This window comes from Leuciscus leuciscus (genome assembly GCF_965113295.1).
Source record: "Leuciscus leuciscus genome assembly, chromosome: 20".
Taxonomy (NCBI): domain Eukaryota; kingdom Metazoa; phylum Chordata; class Actinopteri; order Cypriniformes; family Leuciscidae; genus Leuciscus; species Leuciscus leuciscus.
The window spans coordinates 8,688,580-8,704,819 of NC_138744.1; the positions used below are offsets into that span (position 1 = coordinate 8,688,580).

At 39.3% G+C, this 16,240-nt stretch overlaps 1 protein-coding gene across 2 annotated transcripts in view; it reads right to left on the reverse strand.

Moving 5' to 3' along the window:
* tsnare1 (T-SNARE Domain Containing 1) overlaps nt 1-16,240 on the reverse strand; it is a 192,116-nt gene that overhangs the window by 128,504 nt on the left and 47,372 nt on the right. For both annotated transcript variants that reach the window (XM_082149365.1, XM_082149364.1), the window contains exons 3-4: nt 12,809-12,886; nt 12,625-12,694 (exon numbers count right to left, since the gene is read on the reverse strand). In XM_082149365.1, the coding sequence (XP_082005491.1) occupies nt 12,625-12,694; nt 12,809-12,886 (148 nt within the window). The remainder of the gene's footprint in view (nt 1-12,624; nt 12,695-12,808; nt 12,887-16,240) is intronic.

The following is a 16,240-nucleotide window of genomic DNA, read 5'->3' on the forward strand; positions in this document are numbered from 1 at the left end:
TGGAAGCCCAAATTATGTACAAATAAACAACTAAATACTTGAAATCGTTTAAGCTGTGGGCCCTGCATCTATAATCTATGGAAGTTTAACGTTTTGAATGGAATTATGGAAATAAATAAACTTTTCCATGATATTCAAATTTTTTGGAAAGGGTCTGTATGTATATATATTAAAATATGTTTAAAAGAGAACATCATTATTGCTCATGCACATTACTGCACTTTGTTTTACTGGGCACTGTTAACGCTGCTGTGAAAAATTATGAGAGCACATTTATGATGACTACTCTGTTAGTAAAAAGGTTGGTCCAGGTCATATAGCCTGAGTTTAAGTGAACCATGTCCTTCATTATGCTATGCTTTATATGAATCATACTGCACCATGAAAGCATTCATAATCTAATAAACACTGTTCTATTTTTTGCCTTCTATATAAACCCAGCTCTCTTTCTGTGAGTTTAACAAGTCTAGGGATAGGAACATAGCACCTATAATCTCTAACAGATGCTGTAACCACACACGAAAGACCTGTGAATATCCTATATTTTACATCCTTCCTTTTGGGAATAGAGTGTTGTCAGCCATTACTGTATATAAGCAAGTGTACTCTAAGGTCTACCCATCTTCTTGCACTGCATCGTACTTAAACTTTGCTGTTGTCATGAAAACCAGCGTGCATTCTGCAATCAACAATCTGCTTTCAAGTGTGGGATGCATTATTTCCTGTGATTGTGATTACTGTGAAAGTATATATTCATGCCTTAAAAAGTCTGGGTAAAAACACTCGACAAACACTAAATGCGAGGGAAGCATAGGTGGAGTTTGACATTCGAGCCAGGGGGGGCAAAAAAAAAAAAAAAAATTTTTTTTTTATTCATTGTAGCAGCTGGGACCTATAGAAGCTTGTTTCCGCCACTGAATAATAAATAAATAATAATAATTGCGACCCCTATAAAGTTGCAAAATGGGAGATATAAAGTTAGAATTGCGTGATATAAAGTCGCAATTGGGAGATATAAAGTCAGAATTGCGTGATATAAAGTCGCAATTGCGTGTTATAAAGTCAGAATTGTGAGATATAAACTATTCTGTTAAAAAAAAAAAAAAAAAAAAAATCGACTTTTTATCTCACAATTGCGACATCTCGCAATTCTGACTTTATTTCTCAGAGATATAAAGTCAGAATTGCGTGAAATAAAGTCGCAATTGCATGTTATAAAGTCAGAATTAAAGTCAGAATTGCGAGATGTCGCAATTGTGAGATAAAAAGTCGCAATTATCTTTTAAAATGTTTTATTTTGTGGCGGAAACAAGCTTCCATAGGGACCTGCATAGCCTATCAATTGGGGAACTCAGCACTTGCACATACTGTATGGACAAAACAAACATGCTAAATAAACACATATTTATTTTTAACCCAAGAAAAAAACAGTACAACAATACAATCATATTTGTAAACAGGTAGAAATTCGGCACTTGACTTCGCATCGCATCTTCGTTCGGACACAATTAGGATCAATGAAATGTGGACCACTTTTGCACTGTTAAAATATTATCTTCAACCAAAACGAAAAGATTTTTAAGGTTTTTCTTTCCTTTTTTCAAAACACATTGTGGCAATGAGAGTGATTAAAAAACAAGTTATATTTCGCATTTTGTTGTACTTCATGAAACATTTAAAACATTTTGAGAGGGAAAAATGAACACAATACTCTCCACTTTTGAAACATATTGAACAGCATATTGAAAACAGTGTGTTGAGTTTCTCCAGCTTAAGCAGTTATTTGGCAGAGAAATAAAACTTACAGACCTAGACATTGTCCAGACTAGTGCAACAGTAATTTTCGTTTTTTGCGTCCTGCATATGCGTCGATAATGGTCTCAGGTGAGAGCATAGGGGAGAGCTTGGCCGTAATGTCGCTTTCGATGTGAAGTCACATGACCCTGAGCCCCGAATTTTTTTTTTTTTTACTAAAGCAGTAGGCCTATATGAAATCAGATGTATTACCTACCACCATTAAGTTGTTTTGTGTTATTTAAAATATTTATAATATATCTTTTTTTTAAAACAATGCAAATTTTTTTATTTATTTTTTAAAACAAATGCAATTAGCCGTTTCACCAGGGGGGGCAATGCTCCCCCTGCCCCCCCCGCAAACTCCGCGCCTGGAGGGAAGAAGCAAAATTTACACTATACAAAAAATCTGCACACTATTCCGATGGCCTTAATTACATGCAAGATGAAAAAGTAAATAAATTGGCAGAATTTACAAAAGAAAAAGGCTGCTGAGGTCGCCAGAACTTTACAGTAAAACATATGGTAGAATTGTAAGTTTTTCTAAATTAATTTACAGTAAAATGAACAGTACATTCAACAGATATAATGTGAATACACCCAAAAAAAATTAAGATTGTTTCACCACACATAAAAAAAAATATATATATATATATATATATATTTATTTTATTTTTTATTTTTTTTATTTTTTTTGTGGTGAAACAATCTTAATAGACTGAATAGACACACATACATATATATATATATATATATATATATATATATATATATAACGGCAATTCGATCTCACAGCAATATATTTATATATATATGAAAAACCATCAAATATGAAGTGTCACACATGGAATTCTGGTAATGTATTAATGTAATTACATTAATTGTTCCTAGTTTCTCACCATATATAGTAAGGAAATTGATTTAATTGATTATCAGGTTTACCAAAGCATTTTTTGTTGTTTACCATTAAAATTACAATCAGAATAGATCAGTATAGATCATTATAGGCTGGTAAATGTTCTCAATTCACCTGCTATTAACAGGTGTGGTATTAGTTTTAACAAGTCAGTGCAATGTTTATCTAAATGTGTTTGTATTGTCGCTTATTTCTCTCCATTCTCATTAAAAGATTGTGGTTTCACCACTTAACTGCACGGCAAACAAAAATAAACATAACTAATTATATGTTGTCACCTCAACAGCTTAAAACTAAAAGTCTCCACTTCAGAACTGGAGCATTGATAAATATTCCGGTGTACTCATCTTGCACTCTTTGTGAAAGAACTGAGTGTCCACAGGTTGACTTGCCCACTGAGCAGAGAAGATGTAAGGCTAATGAGCAGAAAACAATTATCCCATCGTAACGTGCCATTAAGCACCGATCCCGACCTGGGGTAATGACGCATACCGGATCAGTCATGTTGACGGACACCATCCTGACATTTTCAGGTAAGGCAAAGTTTGTGCAATGATGCCAAACATAATCAAAATGACAAAGACTACATATCTCACAATGGCTCAAAAAATTATACTCACAAAAAGGGCTACTGAAACTCGTGATTAGTTATTTGTGTGTGGGGACAGAACATTCACAACAGGTTTCAGAAGCAGCTTAATTTAGCTAATGGTCTTTATGGTGCATTTTTCATTAAGCATATTTGGCATGTTGGTTTTATTAATAATATATTTCACCCTGCATTGATTAAGTGGGGTTTTTAATAGAAGTGAAAGAGGAGTTTGCAAGTAAATTGCACTTGTTTTGCTTTGAAAGCTTTAGGTGATGGAGAAGTCGCTTTTAATCATCTGTTCATTTTCTGATTGCTCTGATAATGCATAGTTAACTTTGCATTTGGTTAGGAGATCAGACGATTAATAATACACAAGCTTGGTCTTCCGCCAAGATTGCATTTCTGAATCATAATATTAGTGTCGTATCTAATACTGGGTATGTTTTCTACATAAGTATTACAATACATATATTGTGTCTGTATACAAGAAAGGTAATCACAGATATGATATACAAACCTGATTTCAAGGGAAACCCCGATTATGTTTCAAGGAGGCATTTTAATATGAATTTGTACTATTATTAGGAAAAAAGTAAGCATGAATTTATCATGAATACGATGAAAGTATGTGAATTGTGACCAGAGGCTGTCAAGCTCCAGAAACTACAAAAGGCACCCGAAAATTCACACACCCAATTTTTCTGAAGTCATACGATAGCTTTGTGTGACAGAAAAAACACTCTCATCTGCTAGTTATTGAGAAATCTTGTTCATGTTTGCATATAAATTAATAAAACGTGCTCTCTAAAAATTGCTGGGTTGTTTCAACCCATTTTTGGGTCAAATATGGACAAACCCAACCGTTGGTTAAAATAATGAAACATTTTAAACCCAACGGTTGGGATTGTCCATATTTGACCCAAAACATGAGTTGAAACAACCCAGAATTTTATAAAGTGTGGTATGTACACGTATATGGAATGCCAGGCCTGACATATTAATTAATAAATAAATACATAAATAAATATTCGAAGAAATGTAAAAAAACTAACAAAAAAACAAAACAAATAAATACATAAATACATTTACAAAGAAATGTAAAAAAAAAGTTATTTATTTTTAATAAATTGTTATGTATAAATAGTAATCTTATTTATCTATAATTGTATTTTTTCCACATTTGTTTTCATTTATTTATTTCCACTTTTATTTACTTTCACATTTATGTAAATAAATAAGAAAATAAAAGTATAAATACTCATTTGTTTTTTTATTTTATTTTTACATTTCTTTATATATTCATTTATGTATTTATTTATTCATTTATTAATATGTCAGGTCTGGCATTCCATACATGTAACATATCTTTTTTTGGTCTACAAAAGAAAGAAAGTCACAGAGAGTAAATAATGCTACACGTTTTATATTTGGGTCAACATTCAAAGCGGTTTAAGGGAGTTTTTCAGTACCACCATCTACTTGAATTTAGTTTTGGTCCTCACATGCTTCTCAGCATAAGGCTCACCTTCTGTCTACAGAATCCTTAGCAGAGAAGAGGACGGACAGTGCAGTGTGTCCTCCACTCCAAAGACGAAGAGCGTCTCTCAGAAGCCCCGTATGCAGAAGAGCGGAATGTGTAATGCTCTAACGAGCACAATGACAAACAGAGGGTGTGAACGATTAATCCACTTAGTTTTGCTGCGTGTGTTTCTACGATTACAAAGATGGGTCAAATTTAATTAGCCAAGTGATTTTTCACTGGAATGAGATGCATCGAACGTGTGCAAACACTTATGAGTTGTAAGTTGTCAACCTAACACTTGTCTGCAACTAGCAATTGTTTTAATAATCAAATATTCTCTTTTTATTCCAAAATGCTTTATGATGATTTACTTTTTATCAGCAAGTCTCATGCTCACCAAGGCCGCATTTAATCAATCAATTGTGAAATATTTTTTACAATTTAAAACAATTGTTTTCTATTTTAATATATTTAAAATGCAATTTAACCTGTGATGACAAACCTACATTTTCAGCATCATTACTCCAGTATTCAGTGTCACGTGATCCTTCGGAAATCATTCTATGCTGATTTGCTGCTCAAGAAACATTTATTATTTTTAGTCATGTTGAAAACAGTTGTGCTGCTCAATATTGTAGGAATCAGGATTCCATCAGGATTCTTTGATGAATAGAAAGTTCAAAAACATTTACCTGAAATAGAATCTATCTATTTCAGGTAAATGTTTTTGAACTTTCTATTCATCAAAGAATCCTGATGGAATCCTGATTCCCACAATATTATAGAATCTAAATTAGAATCTTGGAATCCTCCCGTGGGCTCACCACCTGCAGGAGGGACCATAAGGGGCCGGTGCTTAGTGGATCGGACGGCAGTCGAAGGCGGGGGCCTCAACAACCCGATCCCTGGACACGGAAACTAGCTCTAGGGACGAAAAACGTCACCTCTCTGGCGGGGAAGTAGCCTGAGATTGTGTGTGAGGTTCAGAGGTTCCGACTAGAGATAGTCGGGATCACCTCCACGCACGGCTTGGGCTCTGGAACCACACTCCTTGAGAGAGGATGGACTCTTTAAAACTCTGTGGGTTTGCTTATAGCCCCCCAGCTCAGCCACCATGTGTTGGAGTTCACCCCAGTGAACGAGAGGGTCGCTTCCCTGCGCCTTGGGGTTGGGGATAGGTCTCTCACTGTCGTGTGCACCTACGGGCCAAACGGCAGTGTAGAGTACCCGGCCTTCTTGGGGTCTCTGGGAGGGGTGCTGGAAAGTGCTCCGACTGGGGACTCCGTCGTTCTACTGGGGGACTTCAATGCCCACGTGGGCAGCGACAGTGACACCTGGAGGGGCGTGATTGGGAGGAACGGCCCCCCTGATCTGAACCCGAGTGGTGTTCTGTTATTGGACTTCTGTGCTAGTTACAGCTTGTCCATAACGAACACCATGTTCAAGCATAAGCATCAGTGCACATGGCACCAGGACACCCTAGGCCGGAGGTCGATGATCGACTTTGTGGTCGTTTCATCTGACCTCCGGCCGTATGTATTGGACACTCGGGTGAAGAGAGGGGCGGAGCTGTCAACTGATCACCACCTGGTGGTGAGTTAGATCCGATGGCGGGGGAGGAAGCTGGACAGACTACTGTGAGGGTCTGTTGGGAACGTTTGGCCGAATCCCGTCAGAGAGATCTTCAACTTCCACCTCCGGCAGAGCTCCAACCGGATCCCGAGGGAGTCTGGAGATATTGACATGTTCTCCACCTCCATTGTCGACGCGGCCACTCGGAGCTGTGGCCGTAAGGTCTCCGGTGCCTGTCGAGGCAATCCCCGAACCCGGTGGCGGACACCGGAAGTAAGGGATGCCATAAAGCTGAAGGAGGAGTCCTATCGGGCCTGGCTGGCTTGTGGGACTCCTGAGGCAGCTGACGGGTACCGACAGGCCAAGCGGACTGCAGCTCGGGTGGTTGTGGAGGCCAAAAAAAAATCGGGCTTGGGAGGAGGTCGGTGAGGCCATGGAGAAGGACTACCGGTTGGCCTCGAAGAGATTCTGGCAAATCATCCGGCGCCTCAGGAGAGGGAGGCAGTGCTCTACCAACGCTGTTTACAGTGGAGGTGGGCAGCTGTTGACCTCAACTGGGGATGTCGTCGGGCAGTGGAAGGAATACTTCGAGGATCTCCTCAATCCCACCGACACGTCTTCCACTGAGGAAGCAGAGGCTGAGGGCTCGGAGGTGGACTCGTCCATCACCCAAGCTGAAGTCACCGAGGTAGTCCAGAAACTCCTCGGTGGAAAGGATGAGATCCGCCCAGAGTATCTGAAGTCTCTGGATGTTGTGGGGCTGTCTTGGCTGACACGCCTCTGCAATATCGCCTGGCGGTCGGGGACAGTAACTTTGGGCTGGCAGACCGGGGTGGTGGTCCCTCTTTTTAAGAAGGGGGACCGGAGGGTGTGCTCCAACAACAGGGGGATCACACTTCTCAGCCTCTCCGGGAAAGTCCATGCCAGGGTACTGGAGAGGAGAATACGGCCGATAGTAGAACCTCGGATTCAGGAGGAACAGTGCAGTTTTCGTCCCGGCCGTGGAACACTGGACCAGCTCTGTACCCTCTCCAGGGTGCTGGAGGGTTCATGGGAGTTTGCCCAACCAATCCACATGTGCTTTGTGGATTTGGAGAAGGCATTCGACTGTGTCCCTCGCGGCGTCCTGTGGAGGGTGCTCTGGGAGTATGGGGTCCGGGGCCCTTTGCTAAGGGCTATCCGGTCACTGTACGACCGGAGCAGGAGCTTGGTTTGCATTGCCGGCAGTAAGTCAGACTTGAGTCAGACTTGTTCCCGGTGCATGTTGGCAGGGCTGCCATTTGTCGCCGGTTCTGTTCATAATTTTTATGGACAGAATTTCTAGGTGTAGCCAGGGGCCGGAGGGTGTCAGGTTTGGGGACTACACGATTTCATCTCTGCTCTTTGCGGATGATGTTGTCATGCTGGCCTCATCAGACCAGGACCTTCAGCTTGCACTGGGGCGATTTGCAGCCGAGTGTGAAGTGGCTGGGATGAGAATCAGCGCCTCAAAATCCGAGGCCATGGTTCTCAGTCGGAAAAGGGTGGCTTGCCCACTTCAGGTTGGTGGAGAGTTCCTGCCTCAAATGGAGGAGTTCAAGTATCTTGGGGTCTTGTTCACGAGTGAGGGAAGGATGGAACGGGAGATTGACATACGGATCGGTGCAGCTTCTGCAGTAATGCGGTCGATGTACCGGTCTGTCGTGGTGAAGAAAGACCTGAGCCACAAGGGGAAGCTCTCGATTTACCGGTCAATCTACGTTCCTACTCTCACCTATGGTCATGAGCTGTGGGTCATGACCGAAAGGACAAGATTTCGGATACAGGCGGCCGAAATGAGCTTTCTCCGCAGGGTGGCTGGGTGATCCCTTAGAGATAGGGTAAGAAGCTTGGTCACTCGGGAGGAGCTCAGAGTAGAGCCGCTGCTCCTCCACATCAAGAGGGGCCAGCTGAGGTGGCTCGAGCATCGGTTTCGGATGCCTCCTGGACGCCTTCCTGGGAAGGTGTTCCGGGCATGTCCCACCGGGAGGAGACCCCGGGGAAGACCTAGGACACGCTGGAGGGACTATTTCTCCCGGCTGGCCTGGGAACGCCTCGGTGTCCCCCCGGAAGAGCTGGAGGAAGTGTCTAGGGAGAGGGAAGTCTGGGCATCCCTGCTTAGACTGCTGCCCCCACGACCCGGCCCCAGAAAAGCGGAAGAAGATGGATGGATGGAAGAATCTTGGAATCTATATAGAATCTTAATAGATATTTTACCTTTACCTCAATCATTTACCTCAAAGAGGTAAATCAATTTAATGCATCCTTGTTAAATAAGTAAATAATAACTTAAGTATTATTCTTACTGAGCAAAAACTTTTGAACAGTAGATTGCATGCTGTCTTACTCAGGAGATTGTAAGATACTGTTCCATTTCTACAGGTTAATAAGAAACTTTTATAGATTCAGTCATGCAATAAAATACACACAAAACAGTAGCCATGTGCCTCATCTGTCTCTTATATTGCCAGTCTCTGAAGTCCACTCTGAGTCAGTTCCTTTTTAGTGCACTGGAAGTCTGTATCTTGGCTTGCCTGTGACATTGTAGAGCGTGCAAATGTTTGTGCGTGTGTCTGTGTGTGTGAGGAAGTTTTGGGCAGGAGGGGGTGGGGGGCAGTCTGCCAGGGCCTTTGGGCGACATATCGCCATCTGGGAGGTATGACCCTGAAACTGCAAGGTTTCCGTGGAAACTGGATGTAATAAAATCATGGCTGGGGTGCAGCAAAGGGCAGAAAGAGTAAGAAAACGGGCAGAGTCAGAGAGCGAGCAATAGAGAGAGAGCGGGAGAAGGGGTCGCTGTCAAGTGCCCTGTTTGGAGCAGCAGGATTAAGCCTGGCATGAATGGAAGCACATTCAAGGTCAAATAAGAAACAGCAACAACAAAAAAACACACACAAAAAAAACGTGGGCTACAACGATTATGGTATTTAATATGTCGATATTCATGTGCTTCCATTTTTGAATGAATCACTCAAAAAGACACAAATCAGTTTGAAACTCTTGAGTTATCAGTTAGAATCAATCACTGATTAAATCAGAGACGTGTTATTGTGTTATCTGTTGACTACTGAACACATCACTAAATAATAAGATTAAAACTTAAAGGAATAGTTTACCCAAAATGAAAATTCTGGGTTACACTTTAAGGTGTCATTGTTACAGTGTAATTATATACAGTATATATATACACACTGAGTACTATGTAGTACTGAGTAATATTAATTAACAACATGTACTTACTATAGGGTTAGGGAAGGATTAGGGTTTGATTGAGGGTTAGTTGCATGTAATTATGCACAATTACTATGGTAAGTACATGTAAAATATGTAACAAGGACACTGTTAAATAAAGTGTTACCAAATTCTGCTATCATTTTCTCATCTAACCCAGATTTCTGTTGAACATAAAAAAGGACTTTACAAAATTTGACAGGCCACTCTTTTCCATGCATTGTGAACTGGATTCATTGGAAAGATCTAACAAAAAAAACAAAAACAAAAACTTCACTCATGATCCCTCATGAACATGCCAAATACAGTAGAACAGAAGCCAAGATTTACAGTAAATAATGATCACTTTGTATCAAATGGCTTCAGAAAACTTGGATTATAGGATATGACTAGTCTCGCATAGCCAGACGTTCACACTGACGGCAGAAGGTCTGGACTCTACAGCAGCTTTCATTGGCCAAGGACCGCCCAGAGGCAGTTTGACTGACATGTAAAGCAACCAATCACATTTGATTTTGTCCCGCGTCATGTTTAGGGGCGTGAAAATGTAACGTCGATGCCCCTACAATTACAGAGTGTGTAAAATTCTTGGTCGTATTCTAACGAGTTTATGCTGTGAACTTTACATACTTCACATACTTTTGAAAATCCAGCATTTAGTTGATCTTGATAAGCACTCGTTGTCACAGTTGTAAACACAACAGCTTGCTTCTTCAATAAGGGGGTTTGGCGCCACGACATCTTTATTTCCAGGCGGACCGTTAAAAAACACGACACGCACGTCTCCTGAAAATCTTGTAGAATTCAGCCAATCAGATGATTACTTCAAAACTCCTGAAGAGTTTCCAATTTTGTGTGCCATACATACGTATCAGACGTTTAGCCAATGGTCTGTGGGCTTGATGTCTGAGGCTGAGACTAGGGTATGGCTAATACAAACTACCTTTATTTATTTATTTTAATTTAAGTTTTTTACTCCCATTCTTTGTAATTGCATGGAAAAGAGTGACCAGCACAACTTCTTCTAAAAAGTTGCATTGTTCCATAGAAGTTTTCTGTTCACTAGACCTTATGTAGCCCCGCCCCTTTTCAGCGCTGCGCTCGTTGTCTTTTGACTTCCGGTCTGTATTTTCACAGCGATCTTATGTATTTATGAATGAACGGCTCGTTTTAAAATCTTCCCGGTCTACTGACATTTGTTAAGACATCTGCTTTAAACATTACAATCCTCATGATTACTTTCGTTAACTTTACATTAAGTAAATCCACTTCAAAAGCGAATTACTCCTGGACAGCAATGCCATAGAAATATACAGAGCGACCGCAAAAACGGAAGTTCAAAGACAATATTCTAAAGATGGCGGCGGCCTCTTTTATCTGGCGCATAAGGTCTATAGAAGGAAGTAATTTATACCAGTTTGAAACAACATTTCTGGGTGAACTATCCTTTAAAACATTGTAATTTCTGGTGGATGTTCCTACACCAACATTTAGTCAAAGATGTACACAATAACAGAGTTTTGTCCTACTAAAAGATCATTCATTTTGTAATTAAAATATCTCACTCTCACCAAATAATAGTATATAGTTTGGTTCAATTATTCTTAAATTACTAAAAGAATCATTAACAGAATCATTAAGGAACTGCAATTGAATGGGAATGCCCATCCCTAATGGAGAGTTCTAAGAAAGACTGAAAATGTGATGCAAAGAAAAAGTGAGAGAAGCAGGTGCAACTTTGTTGAATATACATGCAGACGCTAATGAAGTGGATACAAAAAAAACAAAACAAAAAACATATCTTGCACACTACACTTTTCACATTGGCTAATGACTCAGGTGTGCTTGAGACTGGCTGTCTGCAATAAACCTACACTTTGTTCAATTCCACACAAGACAAGACTGCAGGAGTACACAAGGGAAATGTTGCACTGTTATGCCTTTGTGATGTAATTTTAGCTCATAATTCTTTATTGTATAATGTGCAGTCACTCCACAAGAACAGCAGAGGGTGTAGCAGTAGAAAGACATTGCTGCTTATCTCATTTAGTTTTAGGCAGCCAATCTGCCCAAAGGCTTTATAGCTAACAATAGATGTCATGTTGCGCCTTAGGGATGGTGATTCTTCAAGGGGGGGAGGGGGACAATCATACACACCCAAAACAGTATTAGGTTTGCAATGCTTTCATTAACCAAAAAAAAAATGGCCGATATAATTGATGAGCCGCCACTGGACACAGATTGTGTAATGCATTTCAAACAACAGCAATTCCAGACCAACTACTTTGTCATCGGAAAATAATTTAGTAATTGTGGCATCCTGACTACAACAGTCAGATGAGTAAACAATACATGCTGGGCAGAAGGTGATGAAACAGTGAGAGTGAACGCTCAAGATGTTACTCTGTTTCAAAGTGCTCTATAGAGAGTCAGCAAAAGGGAAGCTATTAAAACTGAAGGCCTGTAAGAGAATATCATGACATCATAATGGAGCACAAATCTGCTTTTCTCTGCTGCAATAAAAGGTCCTGGGAGTATATATATATATTGATATCGATATATGAAAAAGGTCAAATTACATTTAGCTTGCATGCATAGGTTTGTGTGTGTGTGTCTCAAAAATGTCTCCACAAAGATGGCAATATCTGAAATCCTTGTTTTTGTGGGGACATTTTTTGGTCCCCATGAGGAAAACCAAGTTTTTTGAAAATGTAAAAATGCAAAAAAATGTAAGGGGATAGAATATACAGTTTGTACAATATAAAAATCCTTATGTCTATGGAAAGTCTGCATAAAACATGAAAACACAACGTGTGTCTGGGCCCTATCGCCCATGGGCTGCTGGTCTGAAAACGAGGTGTGTTCAGGAGTGTGTGTGTGTGTGTGTGTGTGTGTGTGTGTGTGTGTGTGTGTGTGTGTGTGTGTGTGTGTGTGTGTGTGTGTGTGTGTGTGTGTGTGTGTGTGTGTGTGTGGACTTACAAACTCTGCCGTAGCTCTGCTGTATCTCTGGATGTTCCCAACGATTGAAGATTCTTCTCTAGTGTTACCACTGAAAAGAACAGACAGAAACTTCCATGTGTATTTCATTTTGTTACTTTCACCTCATGCCATCCTTTATGGCTTAAAATCAAGGTCAGAATATTTGGAGGTTTTTAAAACTCACCGTTAGCATTGATCTGAAAGATGTTGGAGGAGGTTTCCTGGAACACGTCTTGCAGCTCTGAGGGGCTGACTTGTGTAGCTGTAGGAGAAAGAAGATTAGGGTTAGTAAACACAGCGTTTAAAGTGGATGTGTGTGATTGTTTATGCTAAAATAGTATTCCAGACAATTGTTTTCTACATGAATGATAATAAAACGAATAGTTCAGACTCTGAAATCTGCTTGGATGAGCACTAGTACAAAACTGTAAAAAACAACAACAACAACAACAACAAAAACTATACGCACACATCAGTTTAAATTATTATTGCCGATAATGTGTACTGATAAAGCGGTTAAGTAGGATTAAAAAACACCCAAAAACCTAAGAAAAGTAATGTTTTTACCCTTACCCTTCCTTACCTGCGGTAAAAAAAAAAAAAAATCACTATTACAAAATTCCTCGTACGTGATGTTTTTTTCATTACTTAGTTGGCACCCCCTACTCATGAGGGCCTCCATATTTCTGCTAAGAGAAGCCAAACAAAGCAGAATCAAAAACACACCATGTTTTTGGACAGCAGCTATGCTTAAACAGACTGAGTCGTGAGCCATCCAAATGGGAGAGTGGGCACAGCCATTTTCTTCTTCAAATGCACGTATCGTGCACACCCTGGTAGGAAAAGGTAATCATCAAGAGCTCTTAATCAAAATCAACTGCACAACCTCTGTATCAAAGTACAACCCACAGGCCCCGCACACATACACATAAATGTGTCGTCTCTCTGCTTTTGTCTTCCTCTGCCCTCCAAATGACTGTAATTGACGTGCTGTTTTTCACAACTCTTCATCTGTGCCCTAATGCACTTGCACTTGAGAGGGGAAAATCACAGTCAATCTTTTCCAGATGCATATTCTACACTAAGAGAGGGTTTGGATTTGGTACAGGAAGCAGGTAAAAAGGTGTGTATGTATATATATATATATATATATATATATATTTATATTTATATTTATATATATATATATATATATATATATATATATATATATATATATATATATATATATACAGATGGTGGACAACCAGAATGCCTATTACCGCCGCGCCAGCTGCCGCGGCGAAATCACCGCGGCAAAAATAAACCAGCCGCATTTCAAAGTCGTTCCCGAAATGACCGCCAGGTGGCGCAAAGGGACATTGTGCAAAACAGCAGCAATTGCCGTATTTTAAAATTTAAGTGGGTTAAATTTAAAACTCTAAGCCTAATAGGCATATTGTTCATATATATAAATAGGCCTATTAGGCAACAACAGAATAGAACCAAAGATAGAATCAATTTTAGAACTGAAAAAATAGAATCAAAAGTTAAAAATAGAGACAATATTAGGAGCAATGACGCTGAATATTTTTACTATTCTATTGAGGAATTAGATAAATGAAGAGCTCTCGTGAGCGATACAATTGCATAGTAATTTATAGTGATTTCAAAAGCAGTCCTTAAAAAAAAAATACATGGAGTAGTGTGGCATAATTTGAGAGATTACGCGGAACGCGTTTTAGTTAAGATCCTGGTTTCAATGCCCTTATATAGGCTAGGCTACTGCTTAAAAAAATGTCACAACGCGTTTTGAGATTGTTTTGAATTAAAAATTGAAGTTTAAAATGTAGTGTTTTGGCACACCAGGCCGAGTGGCGTTACGCATTGTTCAAAAATCAGGTTTTATTCTGGCATGTTGAATATTGGCGTTAGATTTTTTTTAGATTTTAGATTTCGTTAGATTTTTTTTCTCATAACAGCTAAAATAACTTAATATATGCCTTGTCTTAATATGACCTACTTAATATAGGCAATAGGCATATAATAGCCTATATAATAAATTAGCAAAACTTGGCCACTAAATATTTAATTTTCAATTATTTTAATTATCACAATTAAAGTTTTAATTTTATTAAATTGAACAAGCAGCATTTAATCAAATATTCTAAAAGATGTATTATTAATAATAATGTTATTTCAACATAATATTTCGTTTTTTCGACATAATATGTGCGTGCAACAAGCAAGATGTGTATTTGTAAATCCGGTGATGCGTGCATAGATTTTTATCAATAAACTAGTGTTTTCTGACAGTGTCGACTGCAAAGATGAAGTTGACGATCGCCATATTTGTAGTGAACGCACCTAGAGAGAAATGCACGTAAAGACATAATCAGAGAGTAGCCATTTTCTTTTCGTTTTGAATTATTTCGTTTGAAGGGTTTGGAGGGTTTCAGAGGAACTCTGATAGCGTGCTGGAGGACTAGATTACATCAAGCTTTGTGTATTTGATGTATTTATCATGTCTGTGTGAGGCATACGCTGAGTTTCGTTAAGTTAGGAGGATGAGATGCGCTCCAGCTGACGTGCAATGCAAGTGACCGCGCGGGCGCCTCCATGATTAGTGTCTGTTATATTTGCTTCTCTTACTTATCTCTTAAATCCAGCAATTGGTTGATGAAAAATTTATTAAAATTAAGATACAATTTATAGAAAACGAAATTCACATTAAAGAAAGGTTTTCTACTAAACAAAACTTAATGAAGTGGTCAAAATCATGTCTGACCCACTCCATATCCATCTCTCGATATAATGCATCCTATCTTACTCGTGCTGTTCACTTTTCATATTCAACATAGATGGAAAAAAATAACATTAGAATATTTTAACAAATATGATACTAAATGAGATTATTTAATGGCTACAACAGTATAGTAGGCCTATAGACTCTATTTGTACAAATTGCTGCACATTAATTTAATTAAATGAAACCTTGTAACGAATTCACACTGTAGGGTAGACTGTACAGTTGAGACACCTTAAATAACTTGCGTTCGCAGCAAGCACAAGTTGTGATTTTTGCTGTGCACTTGCATATTTGTGTCAGCTGGGAAGGAAATATAGAGACCGACCTCTTGGAACTTTAATTGAATACATAGCGTTGGTAAAGCATACTGAAATTACATCCCTACAAATGTATTAGGCCCTACTGAAAATAAATGTATCGAATTTAAGCAAAGTAGCCTAAATGTTAAGACTGTAAGTCCTTTGCTTTTTTCGTAGCCTATAAAGGATTCTTATAGCCGACTTTGTGTTAATTTAATCTGTAGAGGATTTTTTTAACTCAAACATTAACACTGAAATAAATGAAACTAAAGTATTGTACATTTTTTGGCACACCACGACGAGTGGCGCTATGCATTGTTCTAAAGCCAGGTTTTATTCTAGCATGTTGAATTAGTGTTCGACAAACGCGGCGGCGCGTTCTTTTGAATGAAGAGCGCTTCTCGCTCGTGTGAGCGAACACACACTGGAACGTTAGGCCATGTCACAACGAGTGAATCGTGGCCGAGTGGTTGAACTTACGTTACGATCATTTAGATGACACGGGTTCGAAACCCGAACTAACTTAGAC